Source organism: Watersipora subatra, chromosome 5 (genome assembly GCF_963576615.1).
Source record: "Watersipora subatra chromosome 5, tzWatSuba1.1, whole genome shotgun sequence".
In the NCBI taxonomy this organism is placed as follows: Eukaryota; Metazoa; Bryozoa; class Gymnolaemata; order Cheilostomatida; family Watersiporidae; genus Watersipora; species Watersipora subatra.
Genome location: NC_088712.1, coordinates 58,363,433 through 58,389,919, shown reverse-complemented (window position 1 = coordinate 58,389,919; position 26,487 = coordinate 58,363,433). Strand labels below are relative to the sequence as shown.

The 26,487-nt window shown below is 33.0% G+C and overlaps 2 protein-coding genes across 2 annotated transcripts in view; both read right to left on the bottom strand.

The window, feature by feature from the left end:
* The window catches only part of LOC137397526 (uncharacterized), a 36,576-nt gene extending 28,808 nt beyond the window's left edge, over positions 1-7,768 (bottom strand). The window contains exons 1-5 of the mRNA XM_068083817.1: positions 7,711-7,768; positions 4,405-4,474; positions 3,133-3,302; positions 2,006-2,262; positions 352-469 (exon numbers count right to left, since the gene is read on the bottom strand). Of these exons, the coding sequence (XP_067939918.1) occupies positions 352-469; positions 2,006-2,262; positions 3,133-3,302; positions 4,405-4,474; positions 7,711-7,717 (622 nt within the window). The 5' untranslated portion in view covers positions 7,718-7,768. The remainder of the gene's footprint in view (positions 1-351; positions 470-2,005; positions 2,263-3,132; positions 3,303-4,404; positions 4,475-7,710) is intronic.
* Positions 7,769-7,831: 63 nt separating this feature from the next.
* Positions 7,832-24,689, bottom strand: LOC137397525 (uncharacterized). The gene is made up of 9 exons (XM_068083816.1): positions 24,539-24,689; positions 21,100-21,270; positions 14,911-15,103; positions 14,532-14,536; positions 14,096-14,188; positions 12,403-12,530; positions 10,036-10,213; positions 8,918-9,097; positions 7,832-7,872 (listed from the first exon to the last, which is right to left on the bottom strand). The coding sequence occupies exons 1-9, from the start codon at positions 24,687-24,689 to the stop codon at positions 7,832-7,834; spliced, it is 1,140 nt and encodes a 379-aa protein (XP_067939917.1).
* Positions 24,690-26,487: the final 1,798 nt, after the last annotated feature.

The window sequence follows — 26,487 nt, the reverse complement described above, 5'->3', positions numbered from 1 at the left end:
TAAGTGCATAATTAGAGATCAAATTTAGAATGAAACTTACATAAGTAGCATTTTAAGCAGGCCTAGACATTGAGCTCTTTATAGAGCAAACAAAGCCTTTACTCGCAATATTTGTCATCCTAAATTTATTAAATACAATTAATTTGCGAATCTATTTATTTCTAACCTTAAACTTAAACAAGAAACCTGTCATTGTCATCGCAGTACTTATTTGATCGGGAAATTCTTTGCAAACACAACAAAAAATAAACTTGATCATTAACTCCCCCTTAGTACTTTGCTTATAAAGATTTGACAAAATATTTCAAGAGTAAAGACTGTTGTTGTTGCTATCATTAGAGCTTAGCTTACCTTTCTTATCTGGGTTTGGACTAGATGGAGGCTTGGCTGGTTTAGATTTTTTATCGGCGCCAGGTTTGTGTTTTTGTGGAGCTCCAGAAAAATCATCAGCAAACTCGCAACTCGCAGGCTGCCAAAAGTTCATGACAAATGACAGAGAAACATCTTATAAGCAATGCCTATGATGAGATCTCACATATTAACCTTTTATGGTTGCTGATATCTATATTATTTATGGTATGGTATCATGTTTTATCAGTTATTAGTAATATATATATATAGTATCTAAATAAACTATAGCATATGACTCTCCTTGTTATTACACATGTGTATATCATGTAAGCTATAACATGATACTCTACCAATGATTACTAGTATGTATATCATCTAAGTTATAACATGATACTCTACCTATGATTACTAGTATGTATATCATTTAAGTTATAACATGATACTCTACCTATGATTACTAGTATGTATATCATCTAAGTTATAACATGATACTCTACCTTTGATTACTAGTATGTATATCATCTAAGCTATAACATGATACTCTACCTATGATTACTAGTATGTATATCATCTAAGTTATAACATGATACTCTACCTATGATTACTAGTATGTATATCATCTAAGTTATAACATGATACTCTACCTATGATTACTAGTATGTATATCATTTAAGCTATAACATGATACTCTACCTATGATTACTAGTATGTATATCATCTAAGCTATAACATTATACTCTACCTAAGATTACTAGTATGTATATCATCTAAGTTATAACATGATACTCTACCTATGATTACTAGTATGTATATCATTTAAGTTATAACATGATACTCTACCTATGATTACTAGTATGTATATCATCTAAGTTATAACATGATACTCTACCTTTGATTACTAGTATGTATATCATCTAAGCTATAACATGATACTCTACCTATGATTACTAGTATGTATATCATCTAAGTTATAACATGATACTCTACCTATGATTACTAGTATGTATATCATCTAAGTTATAACATGATACTCTACCTATGATTACTAGTATGTATATCATTTAAGCTATAACATGATACTATACCTATGATTACTAGTATGTATATCATCTAAGCCATAACATGATACTCTACTTACGATTACTAGTATGTATATCATCTAAGTATTGTATGATACTTGGCCTATGCTTTTTCATAAGTGGAGGAACAGAGCTGCTATTAATAGTAAACAGTGCGCAGTCTTTAGCATACAGCATGTAGCACAAAAGAATGCAGTATAGAAGATGCTGTAGGCAGTTTGCCATATGCAGTATAAAGTTTACAACATGCATTATGCAGCATGCAGTTTCAAGTATTCTGCATACAGTATGCAATAATATTGCATACTGAATACAGAATAATTGTTGTATATTATACAACAAAAAATGTAGACTATACAGCATATAGGCTGATTGACTGTGACATACATTTCACTGTGTGGCCATTGTTTAACTAAATTAAAATTGCGCAGATAATCACATCATGTTTAGTTCTATACTTCTATTGTATCATATCAATTAATACCATCAAATGTTAAAAAATAGACATTTTTCATCCAACTGACTCAACCAACTTGGCATGCTTATGTAAGACAAGATTACTTTGTGATATTTACCGTTTGAGGCTTGGAAGTCCTGTAGCCATCACCAAAGGCATGAGTCAATGGGTCACTAGCATCAACATCGGGATCATACGCATCCTGAAATTCTGTTTTCGCTACATCCATTCCTTTTCTTTTTCTTTTCTTTACTTCTTTATAGTCTCCAAATGCTTTACCAACTCTATCAGCTTCGGCAGCGGGATCATAATCATCATCAAAATCACAAGAAGAGTCTGAACCTGCATTGACAGTGTCCACTTTTTCCCAGGCACCTGCACAGGTAATGTTTAGATTAACCAATGTAATATATTCTCTTAAACTTATGGTTGTAAAACATCCGTATCATGTGATTTACTGATAGCTTGAGACAGTAGAAGCATAAGGGTGATTATTTACATGTAGATACAAAGCAAAATTATTATTCCTTATTTATTTAAATTCTTATTTATTCTTTGATTCAAATCAAAAACTTAATACACTCAAAAAATCAATGCATTTTTTGTTTATCAGAAGAATCCTTACCTGCAGATCCTAAGCTATGCAGAATAAAATAGCTTTTGCAGATCCACTCTTACAATAAAAAAATATATTTTGCTTAGCTTTTTTAAGAATAAAAATTTCAAACACGTTAATGCACTTCTAAACTGTTTTGGATGCAAAACGAAACCAGTGAAAATTACTTTCATGACAAGCATCATGAAAGTATAATATTATATAGTATAATAATATAATAAAACATAAAAGACATAATATAATACTCATGAGTTTTGAATAACTAAATAAGAAATACTACATTTTACTAAAATAAAATTATCACCAGGTGCCAAGTGTTAATCTTACATTAGATATTCGAATATATGTCACTATTAATCCAGATAAACTAAACATTATTCACATAAAGCCCTAGCACATTCAGTTATTTGAATAAAGTTAATTGTTAGGAACAAGATCATTGAGCTGATACAATGATATCATTTTCAGTTGATTCTCAGACAGATGCAAGCTTGCTACTAGGTGCCCACACAAAACTGGTTTCATTAAATCTGCAACTTAAACAAGAATTATGACACTTCTACACAGGTGTTACAGGTGCTACAGCAGTGATACAGAATGATTGAAGCATTATGCAAGTTGTTACTAACCTTCTGTGCTCTTTGGCAGCTCTTCCTTTATGAATCCCCCAACAAGCTTACTTATATTCGTATTGTCAGCGATCTTTTGCATATTCGACGAAGTGCTTTTTAAGGTCGTTGATATTCGGTCTGACATCGCCTGAAAATCTAACCACTGGGAACTCTTGGCTGCCTCTGATCTGTTTGAGTGGGAAAAGATTAATACACTTTGTTGTGAAGTTATCTGTGTTCATACGCTAAACAATGTATTTACATGTATTTATATTTAGTCTTCATAAAATAATATTATGTAATATACTATAATATGACATAATAATATAGTAGATAACATAATATAACATAAGATAACACACTATAATACAGTATAATATCATATTATATAATATGATATATAATAATATATCATATAATGTCATTTAATAAAATATTATATTATATGATTAACTTATGCTCTTTAACATCATCATTAAATGATTGACAGCGCAGCAGGTAATTGTCAGGTTATAGTCTGTGTTCATTTTTCATTATTAATCAACAGTAGATTGAGTAGCTGTCACAACCTCCCAGAATTCCAACAATGGAATAAAAGGTTATTGAATGATAGACAAACAGACCCATTAGCTAAAATGTTGTATGCTTTGTATGTTAAGGATAGACTTATTTCCTTTACGCCCAAAAATATTTACCAGCACTGAGCTGCTTGTACCTTTGGCATTGAGACTAGCTAAGTAATTAGTTTAGTAGGGTTTGTCTCCCTTGTAAAAAAAGAGCCCAAGGTGTAACCGTATCATTTTAATGGCTATAGTTTTTTAGTGAAGATACACCAATGTCCTCACTTTATGTAAAGCTGCAACAAGAAAATAAAAAACTAACTTGCAAGCTCAAACAATCTATGAAAACACTCTAGTAATGCTAAAACGTTAGAAACCAGACGGTAACCTTCACAGCTTCATAAAGAGGTTAAACAACTTCCTAATGTCACCTAGTTTAGCATATAACTTCAGTGTTGTCCCTAACAAGATAAATAACATTATGATGGTTCAAAATATTCCTTGAATCTGAAATTGTGGCTAATAGCAAAAACGTAAACCTGTGACACTGACATGTTGATGAAAGAAATGAGGCAATAGCCCTAGTTCTTAGGACTCTGTAGCAAACAAATCAATGACAGATTAATCTACTCTGTGACTCTACTCCTAATACTCCCATACAAATCAATTAACTAGTCATAAAACTATTACTAGTAACTCTATTAGGGTTGCTAAAAGCCACAACACATACCTCTGGCCATCACTGTCCGTGCTGTCTGAGCCTTCCGAAGTTGTTTCCTCTCTGTCGCTCTCACGACTGTCTATATGTGTCAGAATAAAACATGAAAAGGTTTAGCATTACATAAAGGTTCAAAATAAGATAGCACTGAAGTTATTGTTTTTAAATGTAAAAGATCATTTATGTAAAGTTTTTGCTGTTGTTTTCTTTGTAGAAGTTACGATAGATTCAATGCTCAGTAGTTGAATTAAAGTTTGGTCACAAAATTCTTTTTTTAAAAAAGTAGTACGCTGGCAGTCGATACGCCGTGAGAGATTGCCATGTATAATAACTATGCGCATAATTATTCTTATATGTAAAAAGGTGGTTGGCTAGTTCAGATGACAGTGCGCTTGACTGCAAAATGGAATATCTGAGTTCGATTCCCTTGCGAAGTACTTTTTTTCCTAACGATCTTAGCTTACTTCGCACAGGCGAACAGGCATGGCTCTTCTTTTAGCAAAGAAAAAAAATTACTTGATCAGGTTACAAAAATTGTGAAAACTTATCTGTAGAAGTTGAAACTTCAAAAATACTTGAATTGCCAGCCTTGAATTTGGCAGTATAAAAAATTATTGACTTAAAAAAATTAAAAGAAAACTTTGTAAGTTTCAAACAATAAATGCTTGCCAGTGGTAACTTGCCCTAACTAAAATTTACAGAAGAAGATAGTTTGTAGTTCACAATCCGCAAGAGACATTTCTAGTTCCACCAACCTGATGCCAATAACTCAAAAGTAAGGTTAAAACTATTTCTAAAATGCCGACAGCTTATCAGAGGAATCCAAAATGAAATTCAACATGCTCTCTGCGGTCAACCATCTTAAGCATCATTGATTTCCCTTGAGACATATTTTCAGATACCAAATATCTGCAACTTATGCTAAGGCTGGTGTATGATAAACAGCGCTAAAGGTCAAGGCCAAGCCATTAGCATAAGCATTCATCGAACTCCACAAACCAACCATATAATTCTTTGTACTAATTCTCTGTTCTGAACAGAAGAACCAGATTTGCCACGATCAGATGGCAGCTTATTGACCTGTAATAGTGTTGTATATAATTAGTACATGTAATAGTGTTGTATATCATTAGTACATGTAATAGTGATGTACATAATTAGTACATGTAATATTATTATATATTATTAGTACACGTAATAGTGTTGTATATTATTAGTACATGAAATAGTGTTATATATAATTAGTACACATAATAGTGTTAAATATTATTAGTACATATTAAAACACCAAGTAGCACCCCGCCTGACCATGAGAAGTACATTTGTATATATTACTTTTTTGGCAATAATTTCATTTCAAATAGAAAGGTTTTTCAAATTATGCCTTGCAACAATTATAGAGCAAAAAATGGAAACAGTTAGACTCTAACATCGAATAAATAGTTTGACAAAGTGTTTAAAATACCTTTCTCTGTTAATAGAACGGATATTAGATGAATGAACTGTACATAGAGAAAATGAGACGCACATAAAGTATATAAGTACAGTATATATAAGTACATAAGGTACAAGTGTACATAAAACTTAAAAGCAACCAAAAATATAAATTTCAAGCTTTTTTCAACCAACACATTATTTGTAGCTAATATTTATGCATTGCTCATGCGAATTTGCAAACCATTTAATTTTCCATTGCATAAATTACGTTAACCTTATGTGGCGCCTTCTTCACTCTCTTCACTGACACCTTGCGTGTAGTAACATGACGATGCATGTGATCACAGGTTGCCATACATAAGATGCCACAATACCTCGGTGACCGTCGATGATAAAGATGTCAACACTATCACAAACCCATCCACGTTTGCATCAGTGACGTAGTGTTCTCATTTTTCTTTTTAAATTTTCGTGAAAAAACCTCTTTGTTTTCGCGAAACTCAAATCAAATACTAGTCCCGCAGCGACGGTCACAAATGGATATAAATCCCACTAACGGCGACCGCAAATTACCATTGCCAAAATGGTTCACATTTGAAAGGCGATCGTCGATGCTCAGCGAAAGATCAGGAAAGTTGGACAGCTGCAAACTTTCTCGACGTGTCCGCGTTGCTTAGTCGATGCTATCGGTTCACGGTTCACATAATCGACAAGGAACGCCAAGAGGAAAACGCTGACCTACGACGATATAGTGTCAGCCAGCTTATATGTGAACACTGAGCACTTTAAACCTGATCAATGGTCACCATACACGTGACCACTCGACATCACATGTCTGACCGCTGACCAGCAGACGGGTGACACCGGGTCATCAAACGAGTGAGTGCTGCCGAGTGATAAGTATGTGTGATTTGCTGCGTTACATATAAAGCTACTAGACTAACTCTATGGCTAGAGCCTGTTTCCTGCTCGTCGGAGCATAGCTTCCTTTCTATATAGACTCTATTGATCAATTCAGTGAGCAGTGTAAAGTTCACCAATGCATTTAAACGCTGTATATACAGTGCTTACACAAAAGATAGTTGATTTTAATAAGTTTGTTTCATTCTTTCATCTAGTATTTTTGGTTAAAAATGCTGTTTTTATTAAGCATACAAAGTTCTAGTAGTCAATATTGTGACTCCCTTTTATTGTAAAAAGTACATGTAATAACTCCAAAAAGATTTGCTTGTGTTCTATTATATTGTGAGAGCTTTGCAAGAGCTTAGTGGCTTAGTAGACTATGAAAGCTTTGAAATTAATCGCAGCCCAGCTTGTTAAACTTTGTTGTAGTGAACTGTCACTAAGTATTACTTTTTGTCTTTTTAGCAGATGTTATTGCAACAATTTCAGGAACTTGCATAGCTTTAGGAGATAAGCAATGATCACACATGGTAAGTGGCAACTGTAGGTTGTTTAAAAATAGATAAAGTCGAAATAAGCCAACAAATATAATGTAGATGAAAGAGAAGAAAAGAAGATGGAAAAAGAAGATGTAAAAATAACTTTACAAAAACAATTGTATGACTTTGAAATCAAGACAGAGCACAGATAGTAAACACAAATGCTACACCCTAATTTAGCTTCAACCTTGAATAAATCCAGTGCAAAATACTTTACTGCCAAAAACAAAAAGTAATCGTTGGGGTTACCATCGTCCTTACCATCCCAACCTACTAGTAATATACATGTATATGCATTAGCTCAGCTTAACCATCTCCTATGTAATAAAGTGACGTTCTGATGTTATTTTTTCTGTTACCTTTCCATATCGCTCATTAGCTAAAAATGCCCAAAGTTGTATGCCAAAACTTCAAAGGTACCTGTTGACTCGTGACTCACCAGCCATGTTCTTTGATTGCTCAAATTCTTTTGACTACCAGAGACTGTCGGCTGACCATGAATGGCGTGAAGCAGCAAATGAGTTAGAAAACTAACACTGGGCTAGTAAAGAGATCAATACTTAGTCCAAGCAGGCAGCGCTTGCTGCATGAACTTGACAGCCTGGTTAAAGCATGGCGTAGGCAACGCAGGATTAAGAGAATATTGATTGCTTTCATGGAATCAATAGAGGAAGCTTGACGTTACTCAGAGTTGAGAATTCTATTGCTTGTTCACTTCGATGACACATTTAGCACCTTATTGTCTAATCGCCTGTCCGTTAACGCTCTGTTTGAATATCATCTAAGTGGCCAAATATTGCGCAATGTATTTTGCAACGGTTATAAACAGATCGTTTTTATTACAAAATTTGCTGCCGATCTCATGCTGAGGTTCTACACTTAGAATATTACAAAAGAATTTATTTATTTTACTTAAAGACTTTTATGGAATATATAGTTATGGGAGGAAAATAATTTTGATGTTGCGAACACAGAAAGATGTCCTAAGATGAATAGAGCTAGAAAACAAAACATTTAAGTAAAATGAGAACCAATAGTTTGATGTTGAGAATAATATATTATGATAATATAATAGAAATAATAATAGTAAAATTGAATAACAGATTGATTAGAAGACGATGGGAGAAACTGGTTCAATTCTGACAAAACTGAAGAACTTTGAAGAGAGACGTTGAAGTTTTTGTTTATTTAAGGAACTCAGATAGAGTCTGCTATTAATAAGAACTGTGAAAAGAACAATTATACATTTTCAAAGTATAATTTTCTACCAAAGACATACAAACTTAACTTAAATTTAGTAAGTTATTTCATTGAGCTCTCCACTAGGCATCAAGTACCTTTTTCTGAACAACTTGAAAGGAGTTGTCAACTCTCGGCTGTGGCATAGACTCGGCCAACGATTCACTTATGTATAAAGAAGATAACTCTTTCTCTTTAAAGATTGTATGGCATAATACTAACTTTTTAAAATAAGTAGCTTATAAAAAATTTAATTCTGTACCAGGGTAAAATTTAGACAATGCCATAATGTCACTAGTAGGTAAAGTTTCTTGGATACTTCACCTAAGCATGACATCCAACCACAGGCATGACAATAATTAACCCTATTTTACAACTCAAATAAAACTGTTTATTATAAAGTTTACCTGATGGGGCAGGTTGGGAGTCAATGCTTGCTGACTGGCAGTATCGCTTTGTTTTAGACTTTTTACGTTTGCCTCTGGTTGGTGCTGACTTCATCTGTTTATTTCTATCACTTTTGGAAGCTGTGTGCTCTTGCTCCAAATCTACCAAAGACTGATTCCTAAGGTCTATAGGATCATTATCTACAAGTATAGCAGACAAACCTTTTGATATAAAGTAAGTACTCTAACAGGAGGTCAGCCAACTCAGTTACATTCCATGACTACCAGCTGATATTTTAGTTAATAGTTGCAGCTCTGCTGACTGCATGCCTGCACATAAGAATGAGCTTCCTTCTGGATTCATCTTTATAGATCAACTCGCACAAAATTTTGTAGATTTTATCAGAAGTCTCTACCTTATCCTACCATTTTCAATCATTTTTGATGCTTTATGTAGTATGATTGCCAAGATGTTTCAAGATTGAAATTAATAAAACGCGGTCTCGGTTAAAACTCTCAGAAGAAAAATACGCGCAAAATTACGTCACCAGTGGTTATCAATGCAATAGTTGATATCGGTTATTGCGTTCAAATTGTAGCGTAAGGCGTCTCTATTTCGTCGACCTTTTCACAACTATAAACATCATAATCACACTCTAGCTTGATCGGAGCATTTAAATCGCAATAAAGTTTTATCAATTTTAATCTGGAAACATCCTGACAGTCAGATCACCTCAAACATAAAAAACAATTACACATGATATAAAAATACTGATACATTCTGATCAAAATTACTAAAAATGCAATGCAAGTTCATCTTAAATGATAACAAATAGCAGTGGCCTTAAAAGAAGTACCACAAATTATATTTGTTTAAAATTGAACTTTTAATGGCTTGTATCAGTATTCATACAGTCTTCCAAATCGGATAGATATTTTCAACAGTATTTCTCAGCATTTCTCAGTATTTCTCAGTATTTCAACAGCATTGATAAAATTTGGGAGTTGAGAAATTGATTTAAAAATTTTCTCCACAGCTTAAAATCTATTTTAATATCTATGTCTATGTTGATTATTTCCGAAGTTGGCTTTGATGCTGTTTCATGAGTTAAATTAAGGTACTGCCTAATGTTTCTTACCTTCGCTCGCTCCATCGCCTGCTGCACGGACCTCTTCAATGGATAGACTGTTAGAAATACTTTTGGCTAGCCTGGGTTTCTCTCCTTCATTTGATTCAACATCAGCTTTCTTAGATGGTAATTGAGTCTTTTTAAAACTAGGGCTACTTTCTTTTATGTCTTGTGGAGATGACTTCGACTGAAAAAGTTTTGTTTATCGGTTTTAATATTGTATTTAGATGTCCACAGAATTTTAGTGTCAAACAAAAACTGATTACTATTTGTAGTTAATACATACGCTGATGAATAATAAATATTGAACTAAAATAATACCACAATGGATAGCAAAAAGATTGGCAGAAAGCTCTATGAGATGGACCAATAAGGTTAACGCAAAAACACTATATTTTACAAAAAAACAATAAATCTGTGACTGCCTGTGGCAGGCTCGTATTCCCTGAGGCGGCTGAGCCGTCCCAACTTTTTAGTGATTTTTGGCAAGCAAGTGCTAAGAATTGCAGTCTAAGCTCATTCGCTTGGAATTTCCAACAACTAATTTACTAGCAACTAGAATTCTATATTGTCTCCATGGTGATCTCACCAAATGAGTCATCTTGTGAGACTTTGTTAAACTTGGAAACTGAACTTTATTGCTTATGGTGAGTGTGTGAAGAAGACCCCCAAACTTGAATTTCCCTTATCATAACATAACCGAATCAACACATCGACGAAGAGTGCAATGGGGCTCATCTAAATAATCTTCTAATATTACACATATGTAAAGATGTTGAAACAGATACAGAATCAGTTGTGAAAGATTTCTGACATATAAACATTGACAGAACAAGAGCTATTGCAATAAAAAAGAAGTAGCTCGTGTTCTGTCAATGTCCCTTACAGAAATCTGTAGTGTCATGAGTTTTATACCGTAATTTTATTATCGTTCGTTGAATTATGAAAAGTTTTGCCTTCCATGAACCATAAACAATATATTTATGTAGATTTTGATGCTTACAATTAATTGCATTTATGCATACTTTGAGGGTTGTTGATGGATAAAAGGTCCAGAGCTTCGGGGTGCTGCCCCAAACTCCATTGACTGGCTTACACCGCTCCCAAACCCCCAGGTGTTCATAACTAGTCGCTTAACATTTCCCGCCCCAACTTGTAACCAGGGAATACAGGCCTGGCCTGTGGAATACTCAGTGCGAAAAACTCCTTTGGTGAAGTATCCAACACTGAAATGGGCGAAATGGGCAACTTTAGCAATATTGGAGACAAAGATGGCGAGCTGCCTGCAGTTAATGCCTTGTACTAACGATATCACTTCTGACTGTTTATGATTATCAACTGTTCGTTGTTGATTTTAATTCCTTGTAAAGTTACTGCATAAAAATACATTTATGTTTTGTAAAGAAACTCTCAAGTACTCAATCAGGCCTTACTGAAAACTTTTTTAATGGAACAGAAAATTTTATGAAACAGATTAAATTAATAAACGAAAATTAACATGAATTTTTATAATCAGAAAAGCTACGCTGTCGGACATAAGCATTGAGGTAATTTAGATTATAATATTTACTACGATGAGAACTGCGTCTGTCTGTCTGTTCAAAACTGCCTAAGGTTAGAGTGTTAAGAAAAAAGATTGCACCACACAGGAATCAAACTCTGCTGTCCTGTTTCTCAGTCAGGCACGCTACCAACTGCATCTCTCACCCTCCTTGCTTTACTATGGAATAATTGTGAGGATACTTATTACACATCATGATCTCATTATTAGCTTCTTAGCTTATTAGCTTACATAGTAGTCATTATATATGTATGTATGTATGTACGTACATGTGTAATGTACATACATATATGATATATAATTACGTTAATTGTAATTATATATATTTATATGTAATTCCAACTAAGGTTCTACTATATTATAAAATAATACAGTAAAGTAATGCTAAAATAAAAGAGCTCTACAAGAAATTGAAACAATTAGTAATAGTTATTTAAAATAGTTGTACTTAACTTGCAGCTACTTGCAGTTTCATGACTTCTTCTGTCAATCTTCAGGCTGCAGAGAGTAGCAGCCTGAAGATTGACAGAAGAAGTCATGAAACTGCCAGCAGCTGCAAGTTAAATAAAACTATTTTAAATAACTATTACTATATTTATGGATATACATTTATATATAAATATATGTACATGTTTATTTATATGTAGATAGCGTATATACATATTTATTGTATATATATTTTTATTATATATATTATATACATGTGTATAGTATACATATATATAGTATATATATAGCCAATAAATCTACCTATAGCCCATATCTGTCCCCATATAAAGTGAAATCATATTTCTAGAAATATATTTACCGCCTACCAGTAACTTCTTTTGATTGGCTTCAGATGGAGACTTCCAGGTTGACTTCCTATTGGTTTCTAAAAACTCCAAGTGCCTTATAGTCTCCCTCGTTTCTTCTCTCATTTTCTGAGCAGCTCTTCTGTGTACTTCAAAAAGTATTAATTATGTTAAAGATCCAGACTTGAGTAAGCAAACTTTGGTTTATACTTAAGGTCTCTGTTGTTTGATACATGGCTAGACGCTTTAACACAACTGTATAACAATAACATTAATTGAATGCTAAACATGGAGATATATTATACCGCTTGTTTTGAGGCTAGTACTCAATTTAGAAATATTTTATGAAATTTTTTATTGAAAAATTACATTTGAAGTATAACAATAATTTTCACATCTGTTGAATTTTTATATTGCGCAAAATATTATGGTCCAAAAGTTATCAAAAAATTTAATTTAAAAGGATGCAAGTAGATGGCATGCTGTCAGAGCTTGTGACTGCCACAAGTGTATAAATAACAACCAAGTTTATATCTGTCAACAGATTTAGCAAAATTAGGCATGGTTTCTGAAAACACATACATGTTTATATGTAACTATGTGCAACTAAATTTGTGACCTTTGGTGTATGAATAGCGTTTAGTATTTAATTGGCCAACTATTATTGTCAGTTACAAGATAGGATAAAATTAGTGCCCAATAAACAGATTACATTTCTTGAAAATGTTTTTAGTGACAAAATGTCTACAAAACTTGATTTTCAAATATGCATGGTCTGCGATAATAAAGAGAGTTTATGAAAAAAAACACAAAAAATTTCTAGATGGTCTAACATTATGATCATCGCTTTAATTAGTGGGTGGGTTATTGTGAAAATAGAACATTTTTAATGGCTAATTTGTGTTATCCTAGTCATTAGTCTAGCGAAAAATATGTAAAACAAAAAAACAGGACATACTCAAGCAAAATAGAGAGTTGTCTACTCTAAATAGAAGATAACTAGTATAAGTGGTAAAACTAAGTAACGTGAAATCATCTATTGAATTATAGGGTGCAAAAAAGTGAGTTACCTACACCAATAAAAAAGATTTCGTGTCAGAGGTCCAAAGAAAATGGCCATTCTCGCTGGTCCATTTAATAGCTGTCGTATGATTGCTTTAATATAGTGCTGCACGATAAAGCGATATAATTCGATGTGACGATATATTTCAGTGGATGATTTTATAATGGGTCAGTTTTCAAATCGACATGAATATCGAAGCCGATATTTTATCGAAATATCGGCTTTTTTTATTTTACAAAACTGGAGCTGTCCAATCTCCTTAGTGTAAAGAGGGGACAACTCCTGTTTTTCAATCGATATTATTCAATATCCTCTCATATCGCTCATGTTTAAGCCTAACACTATATATCGAAAGAAGACAACTCCAATGTTTGATATTTTTCGATATTCGATATATTTAGAGACCAAATAATCAAATGTACGTGCAAAGATATCGTGCAGCACTACTTTAATATATGCACCGCTGCTGAAAACTTTGCCGATAATTAAAAATAGGATCTAATTATTATGAATAGCAAAATATTTAGCAATAATCGCAGCTATAAACATATTTGATTGCAATGCTTTCATATTTTAGTTACTAAAAACCTAAAAATATATTTGAAAATAAACAGTGTTTACCTGTAAATTTCAATGAAATTAAACACTCACCTTGTTTGGGAGATTTAGTGCGTGAAGACCTCCTTATGACTGATATCTTTTCACTCTGTAAATATTCTTCTTCTGTACTCTCTAGGTCCGCAGCTAAATACAATATCGATACTATTACAAAAACAAGCCTAAAAATTACTGTAACTTGACTTACATTCTGATTGTAGGAACAACTGACTGCACAAGAATTGATACATTGAGTAATGGCAAAAGTGTGGAAAGTATACAGCAATAGAAGTATACAACAATAGAAGTATACGACAATAGAAGTATACAACAGTAGGATATCTAAATCGCATGCCGGATGATGCAGACTTTGTGTATTGTTTTATTTGCATCACAGAAAATTGCAAATCTGGTGAGAGTATTGCTGAAAACCTAAAATAGCCTGTTTAGCCAAACAGTGAATACCTATTAGTTTATGCATTTACAGAACCTGACCTGCAAACAGCAAGCTGGGGCTTAATTCCCGGAAAGGGTCACTGGTAGTGACATAAATGACATCCAACCTGGAATTTCTCTCTACAACTGAGTATGTCTCCAACCATCAAGGTTCTCTTGCCACTGGACTCAGACATGTTCAGCCAAGATCACAGCAACATTAGTTGCAAACACATGACTATTTAAAACATGCACAACCTCCGCCTGCACTAAGCTAAAGGCAGGTTTGCACTATTTCACTGTATCTTGGCGTTCATGCCTCAATACTTTGGTGATCCTCAGTGATAACAATGTTCACACTATCATAAACCCACACTGTTGTCTGCTTCCGTTTTCATCTTACTTTTTAATTTTTCTCAAAGCAACCTCCTTACCAATTGCTCGAATCAAATACTAGTCCCGCAGCGATTACCACAAACGGAAATATAAATACGACTATCCGCTGCAGCAGATCATTGTCGAAAGGGTACACATTGTGCAGGCTGTCGTCGATACTCGCTGAACTATCTAGAAAGTTTGACAGTTGCAAACTTTCCCGACGTATCTGCGTTTCTTCATCGATGTCATCTGTTCATGGTGCTTCAATTACACATAGTGCTTAAAAATTACACAAACGCTTGAAAATTACGCAATCAATTGACATTCACAATCACAAGCTTGACAATTGAAATTTGACAATCGCAGAGCTTTTAAAAAACTTGTAAGAAATCGGTAAGATTGGTATTGAAATAGTTAACCAAATACTGTAGTTTAACTCTTTCAATATAGCGAACAGATCAAGAAATCAATTTTAAGTTAAAAGTAGCAGCTACTTGAATGATAAAAGAACAGCTTTATAAAACTATCATTATATAAAACATTATATATATCACTTATAAAACACATTAAAGTAATAAAAAAACAAATAAATAAAATGTTGACGATGAATGCCGAAAAGATAACGACGATGTGGTGTGCGCCAGCCTTAAGCAGATGTTCTACTTAATCTTTGAGGGACTGCTCACATAGTAGGGTACTCAAATTAGTCATTGACAATGTGCCAGGCTAATGGCAAGTGACAAGCAACTACATTACCTACCACTTTTTATAGGCTGTTTTATAATAACCGTGCAATAGGTATTAAAACATCATACATAGTATATACATATACGTGATATATATGTATAGTTACCAAAAAAGTAACACTTAAATGTAAAATTGTAAATTATGTACACCTATATCATTTGGCAATTTCCTTTACATATGAACTAGCATTGAAATGATATTAGCAAGCCAAACATCACCCCTCGAACCTAATCAAAGATCTTATCACTTATACAAGGGTATAGTCACAAAAAGACAAATTTTGTTTAACTTTTCTGAAATATCTAAACCTTAGATGAGTAATAACCCTATGTCTGTCTTACCCTTATTAACTAGTAGTTTGCACAACAATACAGCAATACACAAACATCGTTTCTGAGTTCAAGGTCACCAATCCTATGCGCAATAACGCACTCAGTCTTTAGGACAAATAGCCTTTGTTTTCATCACATTAAACAAACAGATTCAGTAGAAGCTTGTAAAGATTGTAAACCAGGCTATCCAGGGAGATGAAGAAAGTCTCAAGAGTATCGGCTGCAAAACCATAAGTATAAATAGAAAAGAGGGGACATCTATGAGAGTAGTAGTAAATATTGCTGGGGAGCCAAAAGCCAGTTTTATTTCCAAGCTCACTGTTAAGTTCAAAATATGGGAGAAGGGAGATGGGGTAGTGCTGGCTAAGCTGAACTATCTAACGACAATTGCAGGGGAATATAGTGATCGATTAGGAAGATGTTTATTGTATTAAATATTGTTTTTAGGAACTAAAATTTGAAAAATTACTTGAAAATGATATTTTAAACATTAAGTAAATGTCACATCAATAATAGAATATACTAGATTTGCAGAAATAGATAAATAATCTATCTTTTTTCCCATAAAGTTTTTTTCTGTCATTATTATGAGTCCTGTTCTACCATATATAGGTAAGTGTCCTTCCAGTATATAACAAGGCTAGTCGAGAGGCTCAAATGCTTAAAGGCAGCAAAAGCTGCACCCGTTATATAGTATATAGTTATTGATAAAACTTTTTATAAGGCTCGAAGGCTAATATTTTCCTAGTAATGGCTTTCTTGAATGGGTTTTAGTAATTACTGTTTAATTTGACCACCACACATGCATTTTACAGTTACCAAAACATCTGACAATTACATAGGCGTTTGACAAACAATCTTTCATTGAACAATCATACATGTATTTGGCAATCCTACATGCATCTGACAACCACACAAGCTTTTTTTAATAATTATACAAACATTTGACGATCACACAAGTATTTGAAAATCACCAAAAGCACTTGACAATTACAAAAGCACTTGAAAATTATACAAACACTTGACAATTACGCAATCAATTGACAATCACAAGCACAAAATTGACAATTGACATTTGACAATCACAGAGCTTTTGAAAAACTTGTAAGAAATAGGTCAGATTAGTATTGAAATAGTAAACCAAATATTGTAGTTTAACTCTTTTAATATAGCGAACAGATTAAAAACTCAATTTTAAGTTAAAAGTAGCAGCTACTCAAATCGTTAAAGAACTGTTCTATAAAACTATCTGGCACATTAAAGTAATGAAAACCAAGAAAATAAAACTATAAAGTCAAAAGTCACAGCAAAAGAAAAGGAAAAATATATGATTTTGTGTAGTTTTTAAAAATTATTGCAGATCTCAACATACTACTGCAAATATTAAATAATTTCGTCAGATTAAATTGAATTGAACTTGTTGCTCAATGCTACCTTAGAAGATATTGTCCAGCATAGTTTTATAACCTTCCGGAGAAGCCTACCTCTGTACCCCTCACTTTGCTAAGTTAATGAGAGTACCCGTTTAGGAACCCTGGCTACTAACCACCATGCTATACATCTTTTAGTTCATAGATACAATTTCTTATTTATAAAAATATTAAAAATACTACTAAATTTCGATGGATTAACCAAAAATAAAGAAAATAGCTAAAGAAAAACTGGGGATATCTTTGTCTAATAGTAATTGTAATTGAATTGGCTCAAACGTGACTGTGATCTCTGCAATTATGGAGAAAATTATTGGCACTAAAATTGTCAAATGCATCTGTAATTTTAAAATACATGTGCAATTGTCAAAGGCTTGAATGATTTTCAAATGCATGTGCATTTGTCATATGCATGTGTAATTGTCATATGCATGTGTAATTCTCATATGCATGTGTAATTGTCATATGCATGTGTAATTGTCATATGCATGTGTAATTGTCATATGCATGTGTAATTCTCATATGCATGTGTAATTGTCATATGCATGTGTAATTCTCATATGCATGTGTAATTGTCATATGCACGTGTAATTGTCATATGCATGTGTAATTGTCATATGCATATGTAATTGTCCAATTAAACAGTAACTACTCAAACCCATTCAGAAAAACTATTACTAGGAAACTACTAGCCTTTAAGCCTTATGAGGTTATATCAATAAATGTACATTATATAATGGGTGCAGCTTTAGCTGCCTTAAGCATTTGAGACATTTGAGCCTTTCCAACTAGCTTCGTTATATATACTCGAAAGGTAAGCATATAGCAGAGCAGGATCTATATTAATGGCAGCAAAAACCTTTAATGGGGGAAACCATTGATTATTTATTTGTCTCTACAAATTATTGATGTGATCTTTACTTAAATTATAGAGCAACTTATTGCCACTGAAGTGCTGTTACTTATATTATTCTTGCACATGACACAACTTTGATATCGTTAAGGTATAGCATACTAGTTGAATGGCCAGCGTTGCATGGGTAGTAGAATAATTACGTGATGAACTTGAGTAACTTACCTGGAAAGCTAGATCTTTACTAAAATCTTTACTAAAACAATACCCGCGTTTTGAGTCAGCTAATAATCATTATGCATAGCGGTCAACAGTGCTAGTTATTAACCCCAAGCGAGTGCTTGAAGCGTGAGTATCTTAACCAATGTAATGACTATTTGCCCATTGAATCCATCGCATTCCCTGTAGTTTAATGGTTACATCCGCCGCCCCTAGATCTGGAGGTCCCTAGATCAAATCCAGGGCTGTTCAGGTTTTTCATTGCTAGATTTTAATTACTATAACTGGACACAAGGTGTAACAAAAAGACAAACACTGAGATTTATATATATATCTAGATTAAGCATTCTAAACACCTATATGTACTTTATAAATGTTTTTTTGTGTTGTAGACTTCTTTTAAGAGTTATTCTTGATATACCTTTATAAGCAAGAACATATTGACAGTTATTATATTATTGTTCAATGTATTCATACATTGTAGACGAACATTTGTTTATTGACGAAATCGCAGCGCACTTTTGTGAAGACATTTGAAATACAAGGCAATGTACTATAAATTTATAAATAATTAAAAAAGCATAACAAGAATAAAAAGAATAAAAAGAATAAGCTCTATCAGACTGATTTTATGTTGTTTTGTAGTTTGGTAAAGCACTGCTGTTACTTGTTTCAGCAGATAACTTGCCAAATCACGTGCTGCAGGTGGGTGTAGGAGAAAGTATTTTCTGCCACAGCAAGACCACCAGAAAGCTATCGCTTGTATGCTTAGAAAAACTTTTACCCTTACCAAACAGTTCATAACCAGGTGAATGAGCTGAAACTCTTTTGTACCATGCTGCATAAAATAATAGCTTAAACTAGACACATATTAGTTATGCATAAAAATTAATGTTTAATGGACCTATTGTGCTAATTTTCCAAAGTACTTTTACTTTGTAGTACTGACAGAGTTGTCCTCTCTTGAGTACCAATATTAAGACTTGCTTTATTAATACAGTCAAACATGGATAACTCGAACTTCAAGGGACCGAGCAAAAGTGTTCGAATTATCAGAGCGTTCAAGTTATCAGAGCACTGTCACAAGTCCATATATTTACTTATTTATTAGTAGATACATGTACATATACAAACTATAATATAAATCAAAAGCACAAATGGCTTGTTTCAAATTAAATGCTTCTAATGTAAAGTTTAAAACGTTTTCATGAAAAAGTATAGAGATTTTTCTATCACTTGAGATTGGTTTGTTGTTTGAGGTGATGTTATTGCCAGGACGTTTTTCAGATTGACACTGGCAAAACTTGATCGTTGTTGAAATGCTCAAAAGAAAAGACATTTTTTTCTTTTGGGGTTTTACCCACGATCAATTTTGCCGTTTTTTCTTGAAGTTTATGCAGATTACCTTACTTTACCTGGGATTCGTTAAGAGCAACACTCCGAGGCAGTTCAATTAGAAGTTTTACGAGGTTTTACGGTACATTCTATATCACTCACGCTTTTTTAATAGATACTTATTGAATGTACACACGTATTCTGTGTTTAGGTCAAACGATGAATAGTTTTTTTGTAGCTCAGACAACGTATACGTTTAATTACAAGAATTTTTAAGACGATTTAAACATTCAACATTCCGACGTTGATTCAACACGGAATCAACGTCGGAAAACTATTCATCACGGGCTAGCTGGGTTACGCCACGCACTCAAGGATTTCGCCACGCACATACAAAACAACATGCGATTTTTGTTTTGTATGTGCGTGGCGAAAATCCTTGCACGCGTGACCCGGCTAGCCCGTGCTATTCATCGTATCGCAATATAAATCAAATTTCACCAAACTTTTAGAAAAGTCGTTGACAAAAATATTTTGCCGATGGTGGTAATAACGACGCTTATGAATTACGAAAAGATGAAGTTTACCTCTATGGCTTTGAATAAAGTGATTTTCTAAAGCGATAACAACCGTTTCGATAGCCGTTGGGCAAAAAAAACAGTTCGAATTAACAGTGTTGAGTTCGAGTTATCTATAGCAATTTATCATTACGTGGGAACGGACCAAAGGAAATGTTCGAATTAACCATGTGTTCGAGCTATCCGTGGACGAGTTATCCATGTTTGACTGTAGTTTACTACCAATGTACTTTAGTGAAAGTTCAGTAACCTTAAAACTAAACTTTAAAATTAAAATTTGATCAAATCAGATTAAATTTAAATTAAAAATTTTAATTAAAATTCAAAAAAATTAACTGTACTCTGCTGCACACTGGTGTTTCTTTAAAGGAAGTAGTACAGTTTTGGGAAGTTGATAATGATCATAATTCATCAGCTGTTTTTAGCCAAAACAAGAATGATGAAAAATATGCGGTAATTTCATAGCCAGATTGAAGGAGGAAAAGAGGAAGGTTTGGTTGAAAGTAAAAGGACAAAAAGGAGATAATGCAAGTCATGCAATAGTGTTTTCACTCTAGGATTTAGGAAACAAATTAACGCTTGCATTGCGTTGTACCAGTTGACTTAAAAACTGTGATTTCTTATCAGCTTGGGCTAAAATTGTAGCGGTGTATCTCCTTTATCTTTTTAATACCTATAGCATGATACAAACCACACCAAACAGAAATTAAAAGAACTGTCCAGTGGTGAGTAGGACATGAGACTGTCTCACCTGTTTTTGAATGTCCTGATTCAGTTATGACTCCAACATCTCCTGATGGCTTTTTCTTGGTAACCCTTTTTTTAAGTGCTGGAGACTTTTTACGACGAGAAGCTTTGGCCGGCTGAGGAGGTCTTGGAGGTGGAACCTTCTTACCATCTATTGCGATGAGCTCTCCAACTGCTACAAGCAATTGATGTGATTTCTTGTCATCTTACCTCGGGGAAAAATATAACTAGTTTGAAACGAACTTCAAATCATGAGTTGATAAAACCAATTTTGATAAGTATTTAATTTGGTTTTGTTTTCAAGTAATGTTTGAGGTTAGTACTAGCAACCCTCTCTATTAGATCTAGCTCTGACGCTTTCGCTTAAACATTTATTTACTTAAAAATTAACTTAAACAAAATTTTAGTAGATTTTATTGGTTAGTATCGGTATTTTTTACTATTTTAGTTTGTTGTTGATGTTTGAGGTGATCTGACTGTCAGGTTGTTTCAAGATTACAATTGACAAAATTTCAATGCAACTAAAATGCTTAGAAGAAAGATGCATGCCAAAATAAGGTCACTAGTTGTTATCGTTATGATAGTTGATATCGGCTAGTGATTTTAAGTTGCAGTTACAAATAACTTTTCTAAAGACATCTTTGCAACTACAGACATTATAATCACACCTTCACTTGATCTGGGCGTTTTAGCTGCAATCAAGTTTTGTTGATTTCAATCTTAAAACATCGTGGCAGTCAGATCACCTCAAACATCAAAAACAGTCCCAAATGACAGAAAAATAACGATAAACTCCTATCAAATCAACTGAAATTATGTGTAAGTTCCTTTTCAAGTACTAATTTGGGTTTAGCACTAGCAATCCTTCCTACTAGACTTAGCTCTAAAAGTTTTCCCTTAAGTATAGCTGTATATTTACTTAAGAGAGGTGAGAGTCTGGACAGTAGGCTACTTGTATTGGCTGAAGGAAGCTAGTATCATACATGTAATAACAGCCTGAAGCTGGTGCCAATGATTAACCATAGATTGTTCATGTGTAACGTCAAGCCAGACATGAGCTAGCTGTAGCTCTCAGCTTGGAACGAACAATTATTGTGTTATCTATTGGATAACATTTCTCATGGGAATTTCCACTCATATGACTGCAGGCTTCTCTTGCAACGCACTGCACTGCCTGTCTTTATCTAAACACTGAAATGCCATCGTGTATAAACCATAGATATATAAATCTATATATATATCTATGGTTTATATATCTATGGTATAAACTGACGCCATTACGCAGTATAGAGAGCTGGCTAGATGACAAAAAACTTAATAAGATAGTAATAAAAACGAAAGTAAGAAGTATTCTACTACGAGCATTATACTTTGTGTTATGATCTGAGCTTACGGTAATATTCGATAAAACATATTAATATCAAGCAGGAGATTCACTCTATTCTCTGGTAAAACCCAAACGAAATCTATTTTAATTGGCTCTCAGCAAACAGCTAGATGTCTCTCAATGTATCAATAATTACTTTTAAAAAGTTTATCCAAATTGCGAGTATCACATTTTTTGCTTATTGCTCTGCTTATGTGAAATTCAGTGTACGGCAGACATTTATGAATAACTGTGTATTATTCCTGTTTACAATCAACAAGTAGATATCTTATAAGGAGGTGGTGACTAGACTTGAAGAGAGCACATTTATACACTGATAATACAGGTTTTTTAGTCTTACTACAGTGAGATGGCCGTGTGAAACATATGTATAACCTCGAGAGATGATAACTCAGATCATTCAAATTGTTTGAAAGTCTACTGCATAGACATCTAAGGATATTCATAAGACATAAGACATCTAAATCTGTCTTTATGCTTGTTTTTCTCTCTTTTTTAGGTTTTTGTCATTTTGTTGGCATTTAATGGAAAGACCTTCACTTGATCGTGCGCACACACACACGAACACACATACATATCTAAGTAAATTATATATTTCAACCGCTTTGTGAACCCGGTCAAAATTGTACTTAGTTTTGTGTGTCAAAATTGAACAAGATTTCAATTTTTCAACATATTTATCTGTTGATCAGCTGAAATCTTGCTATATTGTTAAATATTGTTAAATCTAAAAATTTAAAAGCTAATACAAGTTTGGTCAGGTTCACAGAAGATGTTAAAACATATAATTTACATGTTACAATAGTCATTATATTTCAAAGCCAAGAGCCTTGGATATTGATTACGTAGAATTAAATAGACAGCTCTACTGGTCACTAAGTACACCATACAGCTACTGGTCTGTTAGCATATTGACAAACTAACTAAAACCTTTGGTTTCATCTATGTTAGAGACTGACTTAACACTGCACAAGATGTAACCATGGTAACCAATATGTTTTTTATGTCTCTTGGCTTACCCATCAATTCACAAAATTTCAGCTGCTTGAGTGTTATATCTACTTTTTGATTGTAAACAGAGATGATACGCAGTTATCTATAAAGATGGGCCGCAAACTGAGTTTCACATCTACCAAGCAAGAAGATGTGAAACTTATAATTTGGATCAACTGTTAAAAAATAATTCCAGTCAACTAAAATACAGCCAGCTGTTTCCTGCAAACCAGTTAGAATAGATTTTGTTTGAGTGTTACCAGGAAATGAACTGTAAATGTCCAGCATGGTATTAAAATGTTAAGCAAATAATATATATGCTTAGGATGATAATAATAATATTGCCCTTAGCACGTTGGTTAGTACGAAGTATAAGGTTGTCTCTATATAAAAACGCAGCTATATTCATCTCTCTGTAATAAAAATGCTTTTTGTATCTATCAATATCAAACAACATATTTATTTATTGATAAGGAAAACTACAGCTAAATACGATTAATTGGCCTAGCTTTGATGTATAGAGTTGTGACCACATACAGTTACAATTGCTGTCTGCTAGACATAAGACAAGCAGTGAGTAAAATTGACATGTCAAATATTTTTAGTCTCCCGTAAAACTCTTTTTGTATTTATGTAGACCACAAGTGTCGTGTGATAAAGAGTTTTTAAAAATAAATTTCAGAAAAGAAAAATTGTGCAATTAATCAACTGTAAAAGAAGCATGACAAACATTCATTTTTCTCTGATACAGCAAAGTCATATCTATTCTTTAAACTAAGGTTTCTCTACGTTAAATATAACGTCAGCTAAATAAATTTTACTGATCTAGCAAATAAAACTTTGAGAACGTAGATGAGCCACCTTTTAAAAATTAACTTCTACACAAACAGTCATTTTATGCTTGAAAATCTTTTGAAAAACTAATTTTACTATTTTTTATTGTTGAACTAAAATCTCTGACAGTGGTGACAGTCTTACAAATGACCTTTAATTCTATGAACCTATAACTCTGATGCAAGTCATCACCACATTGCTGACTATAATTTATTGAACTAATATTTACTTGTATCGATTCTGTAGTCCTCCTCATTATCGAGATCGTCTGACTTTGCTTCTTCTGAATAGAGTGTAAAATCACTGCCGCTCAGAGACGGTGCTTCTGACTCATAGTCAGCGGACGCTGATTTAGAAGTCAAGGTAGTAGAACTGCTCATCATTTATCATCACTCCGAACATCTGCAAAGTCTCTGGTTGTTAGGATCACTTGTAGAAGTTTCATTATTTCAATACAGACAAAATATACTAACGGATCTAATAATATATGCATTTCAGTTTTAGTGCACAGGCTAACAAGAAATTTTAGACTATGCAATATGTTGTTGCTATATTGTTATAAGTAATAATATTTTGGCATTAAAAAACAAGGTGTTGGTATGTTTTTATACGCTCAAATTTAAACCCATCGTCATTTGTGTTCGTATATTTTTATAGGCAGAAGAGTTCTAATGATGTCGTAATAATGCAAGTAAAATGATTAATTTCAACTTATTTCAAGTATTTCTATGTAATTGGTATTATAGATACAAACGCAAAATAACGGTAACCTCACCTGTTGATTAGACATTATACAAAAATGTTGGCCAATCAAAGGAAAAATATTAGACATTCCAGATGTATGCAAGTGCAAACCTGACAAAACATGCCACCTAACTATTTACTACTTTTGCACAGTTAGCTCTCTTTTCAAGACTATGTTTTACATTGCAAAAATATAAAGTCACATTTTTAATCAAAAATCTTAGATGATATACAAACCAGCAATCATAGGTAGAGTGTCACATTATATCATAGATGATACACATATCAGTGTTCACAGGTAAAATATCATGCTATAACTTAGATGATATACATATTAGTAATCATAGGTAGAGTATCATACTATACCACAGGTGATATGCATACTAGTAATCATAGGTAGAGTATCATGTTATAGCTTAGATAATATACATACTAGTAATCATAGGTAGAATACCATGTAGTAGCTTAGATGATATACATACTACTAATCATAGGTAGAATATCATGTTATATTTTAGATGATATACATACTAGTAATCATAGATAGAGTATCATGTTATACTTTAGATGATATGCATACTAGTAATCATAGGTAGAGTATCATGTTATATCTTAGATGATATACATACCAGTAATCATAGGTAGAGTATCAGGCTATAGCTTAGATGATATACATACTAGTAATTATAGGTAGAGTATCATGTTATAGCTTAGATGATATACATACCAGTAATCATAGGTAGAGTATCATGTTATAACATAGATAATATACATACTGTATTTATAGGTAGAGTATCATGTTATAACTTAAATGATATACATACTAGTAATCATAGGTAGAGTATCATGTTGTACCTTAGATGATATACATACCAGTAATCATAGGTAGAGTATCAGGCTATAGCTTAGATGATATACATACTAGTAATCATAGGTAGAGTAACAGGTTATACTAGTAACCATAGGTATAGTATCATGTTATAGCTTATATGATATACATACTAGTAATCATAGGTAGAGTATCATGTTATACCTTAAATAATATGCATACCAGTAATCATAGGTAGAGTATCATGCTATAGCTTAGATGATAAACATACTAGTAATCATAGGTACAGTATCATGTTATAACTTAGATGATAAACATACTAGTAATCATAGGTATAGTATCATGTTATAGCTTATATTATATACATACTAGTAATTATACGTAGAGTATCATGTTATAGCTTAGATGATAAACATACTAGTAATCATAGATATAGTATCATGTTATAGCTTAGATGATATACATGCTAGTAATCATAGGTATAGTATCATGTTATAGCTTAGATGATATACATACTAGTAATCATAGATAGAGTATCGTGTTATAACTTAGATGATATACATACTAGTAATCATAGGTAGAATATCCTGATAGTAGTGAGCAGG

Excerpts from the sequence above, each read along its gene's own strand:
- LOC137397525 (XM_068083816.1), bottom strand. The coding sequence starts at position 24,689 with ATGAGCAGTTCTACTACCTTGACTTCTAAATCAGCGTCCGCTGACTAT. Across the intron at positions 21,271-24,538 it reads GGACTACAGAATCGATACAA|CAGTTGGAGAGCTCATCGCA; the intron begins GTAAATATTAGT and ends AATTGCTTGTAG. Across the intron at positions 12,531-14,095 it reads CACTAAATCTCCCAAACAAG|TACACAGAAGAGCTGCTCAG; the intron begins GTGAGTGTTTAA and ends TACTTTTTGAAG.